General features: G+C 51.8%; 2 protein-coding genes across 8 annotated transcripts in view; one reads left to right on the top strand and one right to left on the bottom strand.

The window, feature by feature from the left end:
- Positions 1-1853: 1853 nt before the first annotated feature.
- On the bottom strand, positions 1854-4974 carry TNNC1 (troponin C1, slow skeletal and cardiac type). Its single transcript, XM_081073037.1, has 6 exons — positions 4786-4974; positions 3243-3273; positions 2882-3028; positions 2503-2617; positions 2146-2282; positions 1854-2061 (listed from the first exon to the last, which is right to left on the bottom strand). The coding sequence occupies exons 1-6, from the start codon at positions 4921-4923 to the stop codon at positions 2030-2032; spliced, it is 600 nt and encodes a 199-aa protein (XP_080929163.1). The 5' UTR covers positions 4924-4974; the 3' UTR covers positions 1854-2029.
- A 1273-nt stretch (positions 4975-6247) lies between these two features.
- The window catches only part of NISCH (nischarin), a 30963-nt gene continuing 19185 nt past the window's right edge, over positions 6248-18025 (top strand). For 5 of the 7 annotated variants that reach the window (XM_081072730.1, XM_081072729.1, XM_081072731.1 and 2 more), the window contains exons 1-5: positions 6320-6474; positions 8625-8708; positions 9337-9519; positions 16479-16527; positions 17518-17681. In XM_081072730.1, the coding sequence (XP_080928856.1) occupies positions 6379-6474; positions 8625-8708; positions 9337-9519; positions 16479-16527; positions 17518-17681 (576 nt within the window). In that variant the 5' untranslated portion in view covers positions 6320-6378. Of the gene's footprint in view, positions 6475-8624; positions 8709-9336; positions 9520-16478; positions 16528-17517; positions 17682-18025 lie in introns of all 7 variants that reach the window. The other 2 variants (XM_081072728.1, XM_081072734.1) reach the window with 1 other exon arrangement.

The following is an 18025-nucleotide window of genomic DNA, read 5'->3' as shown; positions in this document are numbered from 1 at the left end:
TAATGGGAGTTCTTTGTACTATTTTTGCAAGCCTAGAATTTCAAAATGAAAAGTTAAAAACTGAAGGAAAAAAAAATCTAAAGGAGAAAAGAAACCTCTACTTCCCAATACCCCACGGCCAAGAACCTGTGCCTCTCCCAGGCTTCCTTATCTCAGGAAATCGCAGCTTCTTCCTTGATGTGAAAGGTCATCTTTGACTCCTTACTTTTTCACACCTCACATTCAAGCCTTCTAGTTCCAAACATGCCCTGAATCCCTTCACCTCCCTCCACCCTTCTTGCCCCACTGTGCTGAGAACCACAAAGCCATCTCACCCTAAGGTTGCCAAGGCTCAGCTCCCGGCCTAATACTGCCTTTCTCCTCCTGCAATGCTCCAGTCTCTTTCCCCATGCCCTCACATGGCTGGTTCCCCGTGGTTTACTTCAAGCCTCAGCTCAGTGCAACCTCTTCCAGGAAGCCTTCCCGGACCACTCTATCTCATAGCCACCACACCTCTACAATCCTCATTCCGGCACTGTGCTGGTTTCCCATCTCCCTCTTTGTCTTCCTGAGTTGACTGTAAATTCCATTAAATTAGGGACTGGACCTCTCTCTGAAGGGTCCCAGCATCCAGCCTGTGCCAGGCACATGTTAGGTGTGACTAAACCATGGAATGGTACACTGGCTGGTAGTGTTGCCCACAGTGGCCCTGCCTCCTCTCCTGAGATGTCATTTTTCTTGGGTGCACTCGTAAGTCCTTGAGTTCTCCAGCTCCCGAGTTCAGGCCCCCTTGGAAGGACCCCTTCTCGTCTCCCCCCAGGTCTCTCTAGGGACCAGGAAGCTCCCACAGGCGCTGGGCTCCACTGGAGGCATCTCCAGAATTCCAAGACTGTCTCTGGAATGCTGGGCCTGTCTGGGGAATGCTAAGGCTGGGGCACAGGTGGGGAGGCTGTGGAGTGGCTGGGTGGAGCAAGGACAGCTGCTGACATTCTGACGGGAGCCTAGGCACATGGCAGCTGTCCCTCCTGCAAGCACCCCTGCTCACACCTCTACTTCCTTGCTGCACCTGCCTCCCCCCAGACCAGTGTCACTGTTGTGGCTATAGCTCTGGCCTGGGCACCCCCACTAACCTGAGAGCCGCCAGGCCTCGGGCCTCCATGTCCTGTCAAGGAAGGAAAGTAGGTTGCTAGAGCCTCTGAGATTCACAGGAACTAGAAATTATGCCCATATGGACCTGGTCCATCAGATAGAGCTCTCGCTCGGAGCTAAGCAGTCTGCTCTCCCCTGACTCGCTGGAGGACCTTGACAGGTCTCTGTGCCTCTCTGGGCCCCAGGCTTCTCACCTGTCAAATGGGTGAAGGAGCTACAGTAGGCGATATGCCCTTTGGTCCCTGGGAGTCAATGTTGCCAGTGGGAAATCCAAGTTGAGTGGCAGATGGACTAGAGCTGCCGGCCCACTAGGTCCCACAGTGCCCTGCCCAAGATGGTGCCCTCCAACAAGTGCCGTGCAGCAAGACGGAGCTGGGGCTACTGTGCCAAGTGGCATCTAGGGCGTAGCTGGGTGCTGCAGCTATTTCTCCAAGAACAGGACCCCTTGGCTGCCACCTGGCTGACCAAAGTCATGCTTCCAGGATCCTGTTAAATGCAGATTCCTGGGCCCCCAGAGACTCCAAGTGATGAATCACTAGAGATAGGAAGGGGGCAGGCAGGATATGGAGCGTGGGAGTCGCTGACCTAGCCTAACCCTTCCCGCAGAAGGTGGTGTGCAGGGGAGGTTAGAGCCCAGGCTCTGGCATGGGGAAAGTCATCAGGGCTGGAGTAACCCTGACGCAGAGCGTCCACAGCCCCTGGAATGAAAGCCAGACACCAGGCCTCCAGGGAGCATGGCTTTATTTGCATTCCTAGGACAGGGCTGGGGAGGGAGTCAGGGATTGCCTGCGGTCAAGGACACGTCCAGGCTCACATCCTGGGGACACCGGCCCCTTGCCCCACCCCAGGGCCCAGCTGGAGTTGGAAGGTGGCACAGGCAGCTCTGGGAGAGGGTCGGCCTCTACTCCACCCCCTTCATGAACTCCAGGAACTCTGTGGAGAGAGTGGCAGGCATGGGTCAGAGGTGGGGGCTGGCAGGGTGTGGGCAGTGGGAAACCCGGTACATCATGCCCTCACCATCATAGTCGATCCGGCCGTCATTGTTCTTGTCACCATCCTTCATGAGCTCCTCGATGTCGTCCTCCGTGATGGTCTCGCCTGTAGCCTGAAGCATTGTCTTCAGCTCTTCCAGGTCAATGTAGCCGTCAGCATTTCTGCAGGGAGTCCGGGGCAGGGGTGGGTCTCAGAGCCATGGACTGGGGAGGGGAAGAGGCAGCCCCACACACGACCCAGGGAAGCAGGGCCACTGAGAGATGGAGCATTCCACTCTCCCATTATACAGAAAGGGAGACTGAGGCCTGGAGGTCACAAGATTGTTCCTCTTTCCCCAGCTCTGCTAGAGCTGGTGTCAGAGGTCAACGGTCACATGCTCACTTGTCAAACATGCGAAAGAGGTCAGACAGCTCCTCCTCAGACTTTCCTTTGCTGTCATCCTTCATGCACCGAACCATCATGACCAGGAATTCATCAAAGTCCACTGTGCCACTGCCTGGGGGGTAGGTGACACGGCCATTAAAGAGGGATTGTCAGAATGACTGGTATCGCCCTTGACCCTAGACCCCGTTTTTCTCACTGCATCCACACACCAGCAAGGTTGTCATTATGCCCACTTTATATATGAGATGACTGAGGCTCAGAGAGGCTAACACAGTTCCTTCAAGAGCACAGGATAATAAGTGGCAGACGCAGGATTCAGGTCCCCCGTGATGCAGGGGTGCGATGGGTCTGGGGTCTGTAGGGCAGAGGGGCTCACCATCCTCGTCCACCTCGTCAATCATCTCCTGCAGCTCCTCAGGTGTGGGGTTCTGGCCCAGCATCCTCATCACCTTGCCCAGCTCCTTGGTGCTGATACAGCCATCCTCAGCGCCCAGCACGAAGATGTCAAAGGCTGCCTTGAACTCTGTGTCCAATGGTGGGGGTGGGGGAAACAGAGTGGCCAGGGCTCAGCAGCCAGGACCCCAAAAGGCAAGACCCCTAAGGCCAATCTGCCCACTTCCCTCTGAGCCTTTGAGGTCACAACGAGAGGCACCCCAGCCCCTGCTCTCCATCCTGGGGTCCTCCTGTTCCCACAGCCCGGCCCTTCTGTTTCCCTACATGTGTGTTGGGGTACTCACCATTTTTCTGCTCTTCTGTCAGCTGCTCTACCTAGAGAGAAAAAGAGGTCTCAGGACTCAGGCTCCAGGCTTTAGCTGCTGTTGAGGAAACCAACCCATTCCACAGGTGGGAAGACTGAAGCCAGGAAGTGGCAGGCCATTTCCAAGTCACATAGTGGAGGCCTCAGCCCTCCCTTCTTGCCCCCAAAACCCTGAGGTGACCCAGCTGGCCTCACTGAGATTGGGCTCAGGGCCAGGGTGACAGGTGGGCAACCCTTCAGTGACAAGGTGACCCTGAGTAACAATAGTTAGTGACCATTCAGTGCCCTATTGGACCCCTGCTGAAACCCAAGCTGGGTGGCCCGAGGGACAGCTGTCCCTCAGGTTGGGACAATAAACCCAGTGTGGGGGTAGGTAAAGCCACCCACTGTAACTTGACCGGCATGGCCACTGGGCTATTTTTAACAGGTGACAAAGTTAAACCTGGTGATTGTTCTGGGGACTGTGGCATGCAGGGGGTGGGGCAATGTTATCTAGCCCCCTGGCCTGCTGGTGCCTCAGGAGCCAAAATTAGTCCCCAGCCCCGCCAGGCCTTGTATGGGCACAGGCGGAGGGCTGCTCCCCCCAGCTCCATGGACTACTGCAGGATAGGAAGGGGTGCCCCCAGAGCCAGCTATAGCCCTTCCCTGCCTAGGAGTGGGACCACAATCCCAGGGCTAAGGGAGGGGTTCCCTTGGGGACAGCTGTCTATACCAGATGTCCTTGTCTCTGGTGCAGGGAGAGGTCAGCAAACCAGCTCCCCCCCCCCCATACAATAGCATCTGAAGCCCCTCAGTGACCCCAGAAGGCTGCAGGGACTTGAGGTAACCACTCTCCAGCTCTCACCCCTGGCTAAGCCGTTGAGCCCAGAGCCTACCGGGCCAGATGGGGGCTTGGGCCCCAGTTCTCTGTTCCTTCTTTCCAGCTCTCCCCCATGCCCAGTCCTTCCCTGCCTGCTTCAGACTTCAAAGTCTCTTCCCTAGCTCAGGATTCTGACTCTGCAGCCCCCTCTTTACAACTCCTGTCACCCCCTCCCTCCACAGCATCTTCAGTCAGCTAAGGGGCTGGAGGGGGCTGGGGGGATTGTGAGTGTGTGAGAAGCAGAATGTGAGGGGCAGAAATGTGGGTGAGGACAGGGAGACAGCGGCTGAGACTCAGACTCAGCTTGGAACAAAGATGAGAAGAAGCCGAGAAAAGCAAAGCTCCAGAGACCAGAGACACAAACGCAGAGAGATGTGGCTGAGAGACCACAGATGTGGGTACAGACTAGACGCTGGGAGACAGGGACGGACATGATCCTACAAGGTGTGACCTCCTCCTCTACCCACTCTCACAGATCCTCCCCAGTCCCTGAACCCCTTCAACACCCAGAACACCAGACCCACCATCCCCTTGAGGCCCTGGGCTGAAAGTATGTGGGTCCTCTCCTGGGTCCCCACCACTTCCCTGGAGTGACCTTGCCCTCCCCCCGCTGCATTCTGAGATGAGTGCGCCCGCAGCGGGTCCACCCAGCCCAGTCCCTCACCGCAGCCTTGTAGATGTCATCCATGCCGGCGACTCTCAGGGCAGGCTGCTGGGGTTGCCAGGCAGTCCGCCCTGGGCTTAAATAGCCCTGCCCCAGCTGCACTCCCGGCCCAGCCCACCCCAGCCCAGCGGGGAGCATCCCCCCCCCTCCCCCGGTCCTGGTGATCTCAGGCTGGCCTGAGTCCCTGTGTCCTCTGCCCAGGACAAGGAGATGAAGCCCTGTAAGGACCAAGTCTCTTTCCCCTTGTTCCCCCATGGCCTCTAGGGGACTCCTTGGAAAGTTTTCTTGAATGAATGAAAAGATGAGCCCAGGACAGGACAGGAGCTGCAGAGTAGTGGGCCCCAGGCCAGGCCCCTACACAGCAGCTCAACCTCCCATCCAGTCAGGAGGGTGGATGACATTACTCCCACTTTCCAACAAGAAAACTAAGGCTCCTGGAGGGGTGGTGACTTGGCCAAGGTCTGGCTGATTTGGCAGCCCCTGTCTTAAACTCTGCAGTAGACGGAGGGCAGCTGTATGCAAGGAGAGGTTTGGGAGTATAGGGCCCTGCCAAGGGAAGCCTGGAGTGGTAAGCTCTGAGTACAGTGCTATGAACTGGCAGATAAGTCCCACCTTAGGACTGAGTGGTCTGGAGCCCTTCAGCCAGGGGTGCCAGAGGAGCCGTAACCCGGACCTCTCATCTCCACGTAGTACTGTTCTGGGTTTGGTTAGCTGCAGTCAGTCTGTGCCAGACGCTCCCCTCCTTCCCCTCCACAGCTGGGCTATTACCTCCCTCTTTCAGGTCCAGGTCTGCCTAGGGGTTAGGGCTCCATCTCGGTGCCTGTGCTTCCCATTCCAGCACTGTAGTTCCTGGGTCCAGGGCTAGTCTGTCACCCCCTTTCAAGCTCCGGTAGGTCACCATACGTCTTGTGCCCCATGGGCAGCACATAACTCTTCCTTCCACCGTCACACGCCCACCACGCAGAGCCCCGTCTTGGTAACCACATCAGCTCCCTGCCTTGTGAACCGGACACTGCATGAATGAACCCACTCAGTTCTCCAGCAGCCCACGTAACAGATTTGCGAGTGTCGGAGAGGTTAAGAACTGGTCCAGAATTACTCTGCCCCTGTTTAGGCTCTCCGCACAGCTCTTAGCTTCTTCAACCCTCTCCAGCCTAGAGAGAAGGAGCCTAAGAGCTAGCGCGATCACTGCCTCCCTTTTTCGGAGAGGGAAACTGAAGCCCGGCGGAGCCGCGACTTGCTCAGGGCAGCCGAGGGCGTGTGGAGCTTTCTGCCCTCCCTCCCGGGCACCGACAGGTAATGCCCAGAGCTACCGGCCCGGGGCCTCAGTTTCCCCCTGGTTGCTAGGAGCGCGACCGACCGCACCACCCTGAGACAGATTACGCAAGCGGACAGGCCCGCGCACGCGCGCCGTGAGTGGCTGCTGTCAATTATGCGCGAGGGGCGGGGCGAAAACGAGAGGAGGCGGCGGGGCCAAGATGGCGGCACCGGGCGCGGCGAAGGCGGGGGACGGTGGGAGCCGGGGGAGGGTGGGACGCTGACCCCGCCCCCTGCTGCTGCCAGTCTGCGCCGGGAGGCGGTGGAACCCGGAACATGGCGACTGTAGCGCGCAGCTTTGGGCCGGAGCGGGAGGCCGAACCGGCCAAGGAGGCGCGCGTCGTGGGCTCTGAGCTTGTGGACACGTATACGGTGTGCTGGGGCCGTGGGTGCCCGCGCCGGGGGTGGCGGCTGGAACCCCGAGTCCGAGTCGGGGGGTTGGGGAGGACGTCTGGGTTCCATTGCCGGGGAGGGATGGGTAACGGGCCAGCGGTTTCGAGGAGGGGGCCGGGGATAGGGGTCTCTGGGGAACGGACCTGGGCCCCGTAGGCCCGGGAAGAGCGCCCTGCGGTGGAGCCCAGGGAGGCTTTGGGGGAAGGAGGCTAGGCTTGGGGAGGATCTGGGGATAAGGGGGTCTGGGGAGGAGAGGGCGTCTGGACGGGACGGAGGGTCCCCCAGATCCCCCCGGCGTGGAACGGTGCGGGCCGGGGGGGGACAGGAGACGGGGTCCGGGAAGAGGGGGTTAGAGAGAGGATCGCCGACGGATGGGATCGGGGGAAGGGCCGCGAAAGAGGAGGGGGCCGGGCCTTGATCTGGGGGACCTGGGGTCGCTGTAGAGATTTGCTCCAGGTCTGGGGCCCGGCGGTCTGGGGTTCAGGCCGAGACTAGAAAGAGGTCAGGGTGGAGCCCACACACGGGGGCATTGAGGGTTTCGCCCAGGGCTGAAAGTGCAAGACCCTGGGGCTTTAGGTGTTTTCATGGTTTTGGGGCGAGTTGGGGCAGCAAGCCCCTCCCACACACAGTCACACACAGTCACACAAACACCCTTCCAGGCTATAGGAGAAATGGAGGATATGAAAGGGGGGAGAGTTTAGGGCAGTGATGGAACCCTCCTGGGACTGAATGGGGTTGGACACCAGGCCTATGGATCTGGTAGGCTGCCTGGCAGGGTCTGGTCCTGAGGTGGGGGCGTAGTGAACACCTCCCAGCCTCCTATTCTTTGTTCCCAGAGGGTGGGGGTCTTTGGCCCTGCCTTCGCCCCACCCCCTTGGCCCTCATCCTAACCCTCCTCCTGAGGGTCGTTTTGCTGGCTCTCCTTTCTTGGGCAGGAGGGGGAGGGAAGCTGCCTTGCTGGGAAGAGGGGCTGGGGGCGAATCCTGGAGCAACAGGCCAGCCCTGGAGAAATGGCTGCTTCTCTGTGGAGGCTTCAGCTGAGTTGATTGATTTCTTCTCCCTCTTCCCTGCTTGCTGCAGTGAGGGGTGGGACACTAGGACCAGGGGTCCTCCTCCAGGTGAGGGTTGAGGTCTCTAAGCTGATGGCTGGCTGGAAATCACCCATGAGCAGCATTCTGCTGGAGGGTCAGCTCCAAAAGCTCTCTTTATTGGCCAGCGCTGAGCCACTCCTCTGAATGGGTGTGGGGGATGTGATGATCCAGGCCAACCTACCATTTGGCTCCCGGTGTGCTGAACTGAATATTATTAACACACCTACTTTTTATTGAACACTTGCTGCATAGCAGGCCCTGTACAAAGCATTTTACATGCATTACCTTGTTTGATTCTTAAACCTACCAGATTTTAAGATGGAAGAACTGAGGCTCAGAGAAAACGCAGGCTTCCCAGTCACTTATATAAGTGACTCATCCATAAGCACAGCCAGGCAATGGCAGTCAGGTGTTGACCTCAGGTCTTCCTTGATCCCAAGGCCCATTCCCCTGACCGCTAAGTCATTTTGCCTTCTGTTAGGGCTTGATAGTCCATCACCATCCTCCTGTCCCACCCATCCATTAGCTTCTTGGTGCCTTGACTACTGGCTCAGCAGCAGAAATCGCAGCTGTGATCCAGCTGAAAGGGTTAGGATAGGGCTTGCTTCCAGGATGTGGGCAGGGCACCTAGGAAAACATACAACAGAGAAGCTAGCCCTGCCAGACCCGGCCCTGTTCTGCCTCCCTCAGAAGAGATGGCCTTGCGTGCAGCTCAGGTTGGATTGGGCATTAAATTACCTGGAGACTGGAGGTAAAAATCTAAAGAGATGGTTTGATATGATAGTCACCTTTTCCGTTCCTCTCTTTTGGATAGAGCCACAAACCTCCTGTGTGCCTGCCAGATACAGTGCTAGGGCCGTGGAGGAGGCTCAGGGGGCCCTTCTGTGCAACAATAGTCAGATGTAGAGGCTGGTGGGGAAGGGCAGCCTAACTGTCTGGTGGCTTGAGAGGGTCTGGGTATCCTGCAGCTATTGCTGGGGGCGGGCTGGGGCTCTCCTTGTTACTGACTCGGCAAGGGCTGCCTGTTTTCCCTCGTAGGTTTACATCATCCAGATCACTGATGGCAATCATGAATGGACAGTCAAGCACCGCTACAGTGACTTCCATGACCTGCATGAAAAGGTAACCCTTGAGAGCTGGGGGACCTGAGTCTCAGCTTTTGGGGCTTTCAGACCAAGTTCTCATTGTACCGTGTATTAGTTTTAGGGCAAAACAGGCTCCATGCCTTTGGTGTTCTTTAATAAACCAGTTTATTAATGTAACTGGCAAAAAAAACTGGTGGGTTCTGGGTTTTAAGATTGCCAATCCTAGCTTGGATGTGAGATGCTGGGACAGTTTCCCAGTAAGGGAACAGGTTTGAACTTGTTCGACCTGATTACAGCTATTCCACAGCCTGTACTTTAAACTGGCTATGATTCCATTTCTTTCTTTTGGAGAGAGATACCTTTGTCTGGGTCATTTGCAGTCTGAGTGTTTTAAAGACAGACCACTCCCCTGATTGGTTTTTGTCCTGTTTTGGAAAAGATAGTGATTTTAGGGGACTTTTTGAATGTCTCTATCCAGAATCTCCAGGTGGAGCTCCCTGTCTGGAATTGTATTGGTATTTCTGATACTAACTGAACTTAATGCAGCCAAGCCCAGAGGCACTGGTTTGATCACTGATCCTGGTAGTGCTGCGACAGGGGTTGGGGAAGTCATGACAGGCTGCTTGCTCTTGGTCTGTGCTTGACATGCTTATGTTTTTTTACAGCTTGTTGCACAGAAGAAGATTGATAAAAATCTGCTTCCGCCCAAAAAGATAATTGGGAAAAACTCAAGAAGCTTGGTGGAAAAGAGGGAGAAGGATTTGGAGGTCTACCTCCAGACACTCCTGGCTACCTTCCCTGGCGTGGCCCCCAGAGTGCTCGCCCATTTCTTGCATTTTCAGTTCTATGTAAGTTTCTCTCAGGTTTCCTCTTTTGCCTATAAACCCACAACCACCCAAGATCAAGGAAGCATACCAGTGTAGATCTCAGCTTTGCGGGGAGGTGGGCTGGAGTTTGACCTAGAGGTAAGAAGACAGAGGAACATCACCCTAGCAGGGATGGGATGTGGGCAGAAGCATGTTCATTGACATATCTGCCTTACATTAGATAGACTATGGCCATACAGAGGTTTTTCTCCACTACAGGATATTTTGGTTAGCAAAAACCATCTGGGTGTTTAAGCTAGGTTTTCGTCCAAATGGATGGAGATAGATGAGAAACAGCTAAACACCTGGCATAGACTAGTGTTGAGTTGTTGGTTCATAGCTCAAGACTCATTAAGGGATCAGCCTGTGCTGGCAGAATATTGCTGTCTTGGGCATCATCAGGATTTAAGGTGTGAGAGAGGGTACTTAGTTTCCTCTGATGGGAGTGTATGTTGTGGAGCCACTCTGCACTCCCTTCTAGATAAAGGAACAGCTTTCATGGGCTGGTGACAGGATGAGTCGTCAAGCTTCAAGGAGGGAAGTTTGGTGGTATGAAACCAGAACATTAAAAACAACCAACAATTCCACTTCTTAGAATTTATTCTAAGGAAAAAAATCAGGCAACTGCAGAAAGGATTTAGGTACAAAGGTAGTCGTTCCAGGATTGTAGCAAGATACTGAAAACAATCAAAAGCCCAAAGGGAGGTGATTTAAAACAATCAAAAGAATACACCCAGATAATTGGATAGTGTGCTGCTAGGGAAATAGTGGTGTGGCTGTGGATATGTTGACATAGGAAAATAAGTATATTACTATGTGAAAAGAACAGTCCATAAAACAGTAGGTAGAGTATGGTCCCATTTTATTAAAAAAAGTTTATATGAATATATTTGTCTAGGAAAATTCTAGATGGTTATACACCAAAATACTAGTAGTAGTTATTTCTGAGTGGTAGATTTTTAGATAATTTACACTTAATTATTTTTCCTTTATATGACAAAGATAGGAAAGAATCCATTTCCTTTTCAGGCTTGCCTTTTAGGAAGGGAATTACGGGGTTGTGGTCTTAAAGACCCACACGTGTTTAAAACATAACTTTTCTTGAAGTATTTTCAGAGTAAGACAGCTGAACCTTTCTTGGAGTGTTAGATTGAGCCTGGACATTTGGGTAATAGCGCTAGTGTTGGGCCACTGGGTTCGGGGTGGGGGGGCACATGGGAAAAACGATGGCAGTTACACAGTTACAGATGAGATATGTATATATGCTTTGGGTTTTACTTAGCATCGACCAGCAATGTATGTAATTAGCAGCAGTTTCCTTTTGTAGATTTTTTTTTTTCATTTTCTGTCCCCATGTGAGAAAAATTTCCATTTCTTACACAAGTCTTTCAGACAAACTTTACTGGTTAGTATTTTAAGAAATACCACACTTTAAGAAAGCTTTGATTCGCTATGTAAGAATAAAACTTGGTAAGCCGCCCTTCGAAAGTATGATTCATTGCTTAAGACCCAGGTCTTGGAGGAGTTGGTCTTGCTGGCTACCTCAGGTTTTCTCATTTCTGAGCATAGAAAGGCCTGGACTGCTCTTTGGAGATAGTACGTCTGAGATGGGCCTGGAGCTGGCCCACGTGTGATTCTGGTTTGAGTCATACTCTACTGCTTGGAGCAATATGGACATGTTTGAAATTACAGTTATAAAGAGGTCCCTGGGTTATATAAATTCAAGGTGTTAAAAAATTAATTGACCCATCATTAAATTAAATCAGGGTTTCTCAACCGTGGAACTATTGACATTTGGGGCTGGGTAATTGTTGTGGGGGCTGTTCTTTACTCTGTTTAGCTACATCTTTGGCCTCTACGCACTAGATGCCAGTAGCACCTCTGCCACCCAGTTATCTGGACACCAAAATGTATCCAGACTTTGCCAGATATCCCCTGAGGAGCAAAATTGCTCCTGATCTGGAACCACTAGATTAGATCTTCAAATGAATTTGAACAAACAGGTCCTAAAGATTTGTCAGCCATTTCTACAAGGTGGGAGCTCTTACAGAAGGATTCCTCTTAACCTCTCCCATCAGTAACTTCTCTGAAATTGTTCCCAACATGTTCCACCTCTCGTGGGGCTGACATTGGACAGGGTGGACCCAGGGAACTGTATTTGGCTGAGGTGTGGATATTTTTAATTGACATATAACTCACATACCATAAAATTCCCTCTTTTAAAGTACACAATTCCCTGGTTTTTAGTATATTCACAAAGTTGTGCATCTGTCACTACTATTTAAATTCCAGAACATTCATCACCCAAAAAGGAATCCTGTACCCATTAGCAGTCATTTCCCATCCTCCCTTGCCCCAAGCAATCACTAATCTACTTTCTGTCTCCATGGTTTTATATAAATGGAACCATACAATATATGTCTTTGTGACTGGCTTCTTTCACTTACCATAATGTTTTCAAGGTCCTTTCATATTGTAGCATAAATCAGTACTTCAGTCCTTTTATGGACTGAATATTCTATTGTTTGGATATATCACATTTGTTTATCCATTTATTACTTGAGGGACACTTGGGTTATGTCCACTTTTCAGCTATTATGAATAATGCTGCTATAAGCATTCATATAGAAGTTTTCTGTGGGCATTTGTTTTTGTTTCTGTTAAGCATATAGTAGGAGTGGAATTACTGGATCAGATGGTAACTGTTTAACTTTTTGAACAATTGCTAAATTTTTTTCCGTAGCAGCTGCACCATTTTACACATTCCCACTAGCAATTATACGTTATTGCCCCAAGTCTCTGCGAACACTTGTTTCTGTCCATCTCTCTGAGAGCCATCGGAGAGGGTGTGAAGTCGGTGTGAAGTCGTGTCTCACTGTGGGTTGGATTTGCATTTCCCTGATGACTAAAGTCTCTGAGCCTCCTTTCACATGCTTATTGTCATTTGCATGTCTTTGGAGAAATTTATTCAAATCCTTTGCACTTTTAAAAATTAGGTTACTTGTCTTTTTGTTGTTGAGTTGGAGTTCTTTATATATTTTGGATATTGGACCCTTCTCAGAAACGTGATAATGCAGATATTTTCTCCCATTGTGTTTGTGGACTGTCTTTTCATTTTCTTGATAGTGTCCTGTGAAACACAAAAGTTTTACATTTTGGTGAAGTTCATTTTATTTATTTTTTTCTTTGGTCGCTTGTGTTTTTGGCGTCATATCTTGCCTAAATCAAGGTCCTAAAGATTTACAACCATTTTCCTCTAAGAATTTTATAGTCTTGGCTCTTACTTCTAGGTCTTTGATTCATTTTGAGTTGTATATGGTGTGAGGAAGGGGTCCAGCTTCATTCTTTTGCAATATGGATTTTAATGGCAAAGAATGAAAGCACTCCTTCTTTCCCAGCCAACTCTGAGATGGGGAATCTGGGGGTCCGGGTAGCTCCAGGTTGCAGTGAGAGGGCACTGGGCCTATTGAGATGGCTGTGTCCCCATACTCCTGGACCCTCAGTTGTAGACTTCCTCCCACAAGCCCTAGAGCAGAGGTTTTCAAATTCAGTGAAGTGGAATCACAGGGAGAATTCCAGCACCCCATTTTGGGGTAGGCTGTCTAACTGTGGACTTGGGAGACAGGCAGAGCCCAGTTTATCTCAGCACTGCTGTTTCCCAACAGTTTATTCCAAGTCAGACATTCTAACCTTTCTGTGTCCCAGTTCCTCTTTTGTGAGCGGGAGAGTGATGACCCCGGCCCTTGAGGATTTAGAAGATAGCACAGTGAGGGTAAAGGGCCTGGAAGAGAGATGGCCCGTGGCGAGGCACACCAGATGCCAGCCAGTGCTGGCTATCCTGGTAAGGAAAGGCCCTGAGTTCTCTTCTAAGGTAGCATTTATATCATTTTCTTATTTTAAAGCCAGTTGGCTAGAACAAAGACGCTTTCTGAAATTAGAAGTCAGGAGCGTCTCTACGTTAGTCTTAGTACCCACATGGTCATTTGTTTTAGTTGCAATGTACTGAGGCTGTAAATGGTAACAGATTTCTTTGCAATTTACAGTCTTGCAGCTCTGTTTAGTTCAAGTTTAGGCTTGAATCCCTCAATGGAGAATTTTTACTTAAGGTTGCATGGCACATAATATACCTGACTCCTGCTAGAATGCCTCCTCACAAACAGGAAATGGAAGTTAGAGACACACATGCTGAGCCTCTTTTTGTGAACCACACAGTGCTGTGTAACTGAGTCCCTCATGAATGCCCTGCTGACCAGCACTCTGTGCCAAGTGTGTGCCCAGCAGAGACATCGGGCTGGCCTGGGGTTATGCATTGAGTGCAAGCGTGGGTGTTGTGCGGTGCACTTGGTCGTGGGGCTCTGTGTGCACTCACATGCTCAGTCAGAATGGTACTTGAAGTATAAAGAATGTCTTTTAAAAAATAATTCAGACATTTGTGGCACCCTAAAGCACCTTCACGTCCCTGTAGCACAGGTTGGATGAGACGTATGGGGAGTCATCTGTCCCTGCAGGTGACCGCCTGGCAATATCTGCAGCAGCTTAGACTGAGAGCCCCCCGAGGCCCCCCTTCTCCTGTTGGGGGGGGGGAAGGGGGACCTGACTGCACACCTTTGCTGTGCACACGAGGCCACAGTGTAACCAGGATACTCTGAGGACGCAGAGTTCCTCTGAGGAGGCAGTGCTCTGTATTTGAGGGCTGGAGGCACTTCATTCCTGTCTGAGTCAAGAGATTCCCAAGGTGAAGGTCAGCCTAGGGAACTAAGTAGACAGTGTTATAGCAGCCTGCACTTCCTGTGCCCCAAAGAGTAGGGAAAGAAAGTGTTACAGTGTGCTTTTTAGATTGCTGAGTTTGCTTTTCAAAACATGCCCTCTGCTTAGCGTGAGCCCTTGGTTCTCACTGTCGGTTAGCGTGAGCCCTTGGTCCTCACTGTCAGAAATTCCAGCCCTGTCTCCTTAGCAGGACTGGCGTTGACACCGGCTGCCTGAAGAAATACAATTTTGAGAGTGCGGGTTGTTAGATATTGATGGTGGGCAGGGAGTCCTTTTCCCAAGGGAGACCTCTAGGACCCTCAGGATGATGACTAACACAGGGAGGAGGGGCAGAAGGTCAGGACTGTTACTTCTCAAGGCACTCCAGGCGATTCTAACAGATCTGGGGAGAGGGCTTGGTTCTCAAAACGGTTAGTAGGGAAATGAGCCTTTGGATCTTTCCGAGCTCTTCCTAATCTTCAGTTCTTCACAGCAGCCAAGGATAATGGAATTGAGCTTAAGTTGTTACAAGAGACTGAAGTTGAACTCATGTGAACTGATAGAACTCGTGTGAACTGATAGAGCTCTCTGCGCTGCTCCGAGCCTGCTCCATCCTTCTGATGGCCCTTTTACATTCTAGCCTGTATCTTGCCAGACCCTGAGACCCTTACTGCTGGGGCTGTGTTTGCTCATTTTTTTTCTCTTTGGCTTTTCGTCTATTTATGGGGAGGCTGGGAGTTATCCTCATACTATCTGTAAACTAGATTTTAAACAGATTAAGGAAATAAACACATTTTTAAAAAGATACCATAAAGTGCTAAAAGAAAATAAGAAGAACATTTGCATGATCTTACGGTGGGGAAAGAGGCCCCAGAAGTCACAAAGGAAAAGAATCACAGATTAAACAACATAAAAATGAAAAACTGTCTCGGTGTCAGGAAAACTGCCGTGAACAAAGGTTAAAAGGCATACACAGGGAGAAGATATTTGCAGCACATAAACAACCTTTAAAATATCCATTATGCTATAGAAGATAAGAAAGAGACAAACAAACCAAAGAGAAAAACAGGAAGAGGACGCCCTGTCTCCTGCTACCTGGCGCCTTTCAAATCCGATATGCATGTGAATTCCATGTCCTGGTGGCAGAGACGTTGCTGTGAGTGATGAAGGCAGTTGTGCCGCCTCCATCTGGACCTGCTTACGAAAAGGCCTGTTGGCTGCCATTTGTCAATTAGTTAAAATTCATACCTGCAGGATGTGGGGCTGAGGGACTAGGGACCCTGCCAACCCCACAATTACACCACTATAGTGCTGAGGCAATTGGTTGTGTAGAGAGGCTTCAAGGCCAAGTGCTTGGAAGTGTGGTTTTGCTAGTTTCTAGCCATGTCGAGTTGGAGAGTTACAGCACCTCTCACCTCTGTTTGCTCATCTGTAAAACAGGGTTCAAAACAATGTGTTCCTCGCGCAGGGTGTTGGAGGGATTGAGTAGGCCACCCCATAGGGAGTACGGAGGCCATGGCCCAGCATGAATTAAGACCCCAGCACGTTAGCTGTTGATGTGACCGAAGGCTTATCCCTGTCATGCCTTCTTCATCACATTCTAAAAGGAAATCCTTTCCTGCTTCTTCCTCATTACCCTGGGGCCAAGTGGTCCTGGTACAAGGCTTGAAAGGATAAGCACAGGAAGAGAGCAAGTGCTCACTCTTTCCTAAGACACTTTTGGAACATGAAAGAAAGTAGAAATGTTCACTGTCAGGGAAGATTGGCTTTGGGAGGTCTTTTATCCCACAAGGGTCGTGGGAGCCCCTCTTCCAGAAGAAACAGGACTTCCTCTCACCATGCCCTCTCCTACGATTTTCCAGGGCCAGTTTGGGGAGCTGCTGGCTTCCTGGCCAGTGCTTGACACAACCAAGCTTTGCCAGCGTACTGAGCCTCCTTCTCAGCCAGTGCCTTGAAGTAGCAGCATTAGTCTTGTTTCTGTTCTGCCTTTGAGGAGACACTTCAAATGTCTGTGTTACCGGGCATATTTAGTCTCCCTTTCTAAGCGCCTTGATTCATTCCAGGTTTACTCTCTCCCTTATTTTGTGTAACTGTCTGGAGAGTTGGCCTTGCAATGGCCAAGAGGGTAGATAGAGAGTGTGTGTCCTGGTGACTAGGTCAGGTGGACTCCTAACTGGGTTTTGTTTTCTCTGTAGGAAATAAATGGCATCACTGCAGCACTGGCCGAGGAGCTCTTTGAAAAAGGTATGTGGCCAGGGGGTCCTCAAAATACTCGGTGCACCTTGCCCATCCCTATTAGGTGTCCAGGGTGGCGCAGAACTTCTGTTGGTCTGTGCCAAGTAAGTCCTAGCCAGGGCCCACCTTCCTGGGTTGCGCAAGTCCCTGGGCCTGGTCCACAGTCAAGTGTGCTGGCAGCCTACCCTGTAGATAGCCAGGTGTGAGGAGCTGTGGTCCTTCACTGTGCCTGTGTCGGGAGCCAACCCCAAGCTCAGGATTTGGTCCAAAGGCCTGTGGTGGAGTTCGGGAAGGTGGATGGCATCCTGCCCTCTTGGATCTGGTTTATCCTTAACTGAGGGTTCAGATGGCAAACGGAAGCTGAGCTTGGCTTATGGCCCCGTCAGAGAGCGTGGTAACAGCTCACATGGAATGTGTGCTGCCTGTGATCCAGCCCAGTGCTCGGCATCTTACTGCCGACCCCCCAGGGGGTGCAGACGAGCACACTGAGGATGAGAGGCCCAGTAACCTGCTTGAGGGTACATGGCTGGAAGGAGCAGAGTGAGGACCAAGTGCCAGTCTCTCTGGCTCAGAATGCCCGCCTGCTCTCAGGGCCTGCACTGTGCTGGCGTCTTCGGCTTCACCTCACTGACATCTGCACCTCGGAGGTTTGCGCGTGAGTCTGTTGCTCACAGTGCTGCCTGGCATCAGCTTTATCTTGGCTCAATGCCTCAGATTTTGACTGAGTCTCACCTCAGGGATGCTTCCCAGCCACACCTTTCCATAGCCCTTCCTTCCTTTGTAATCACATGTCCTGGGTGTGCCCTGTGCTCCCGTGAGCTCAGAAGGGCAGCATCTCCTGTGCTCAGGACTGTGCCTTCGTCCTGACACCGTGCAGTGCACTTCACGGGTGTTTGCCAAGTGCTTGTTAACTGTTAGCCAGGTGGGCAGACACCCTGACCGCATGATGGAGGCGGGGCTAGGGCTGAAGGCTGACCCTGCAGGGCATGGCTGTTGCAGGAGAACAGCTCCTGGGGGCCGGCGAGGTCTTTGTCATCGGGCCCCTGCAGCTCTATGCGGTCACCCAGCAGCTGCAGCAGGGAAAGCCCACGTGTGCCAGCGGGGACGCCAAGACTGACCTTGGGCACATCCTGGACTTCACCTGTCGCCTTAAGTACCTTAAGGTAAAACTGCAGCAGCTCAGTTGTGGGCATGGTGGGCATACACCAGTGTGGAGCCTAATAGCTCACGGGCTGGCATTGTGTTGAAGGAGGCTTTATGGGCCTTCTTGGCGCTGTGCTGCTGGCTGTGAGCACCAGGGGGCAGTCGTGACCCAACGTCCCTGGCTTTAAACCTCCGCTTCAGGCTGCTTTGTTGATCGTGGTCGTGATGAGTGGGGTGCATGCCTACTCTGCCTCCCATAGCCAGGCAGAACTTCAAGTCAGATGTGGCAGTTGCTGCAGCACTGCCCTGTGAACGTGCATGGGCGTGGTGATGGCAGCAACCCTAACTCAAGCTGTACCTGTGG

Source organism: Rhinolophus hipposideros (genome assembly GCF_964194185.1).
Source record: "Rhinolophus hipposideros genome assembly, chromosome: 14".
NCBI lineage: Eukaryota > Metazoa > Chordata > Mammalia > Chiroptera > Rhinolophidae > Rhinolophus > Rhinolophus hipposideros.
The sequence above is the reverse complement of the archived record's forward strand: the minus strand, read 5'-3'. Positions and strand labels throughout refer to the sequence as shown.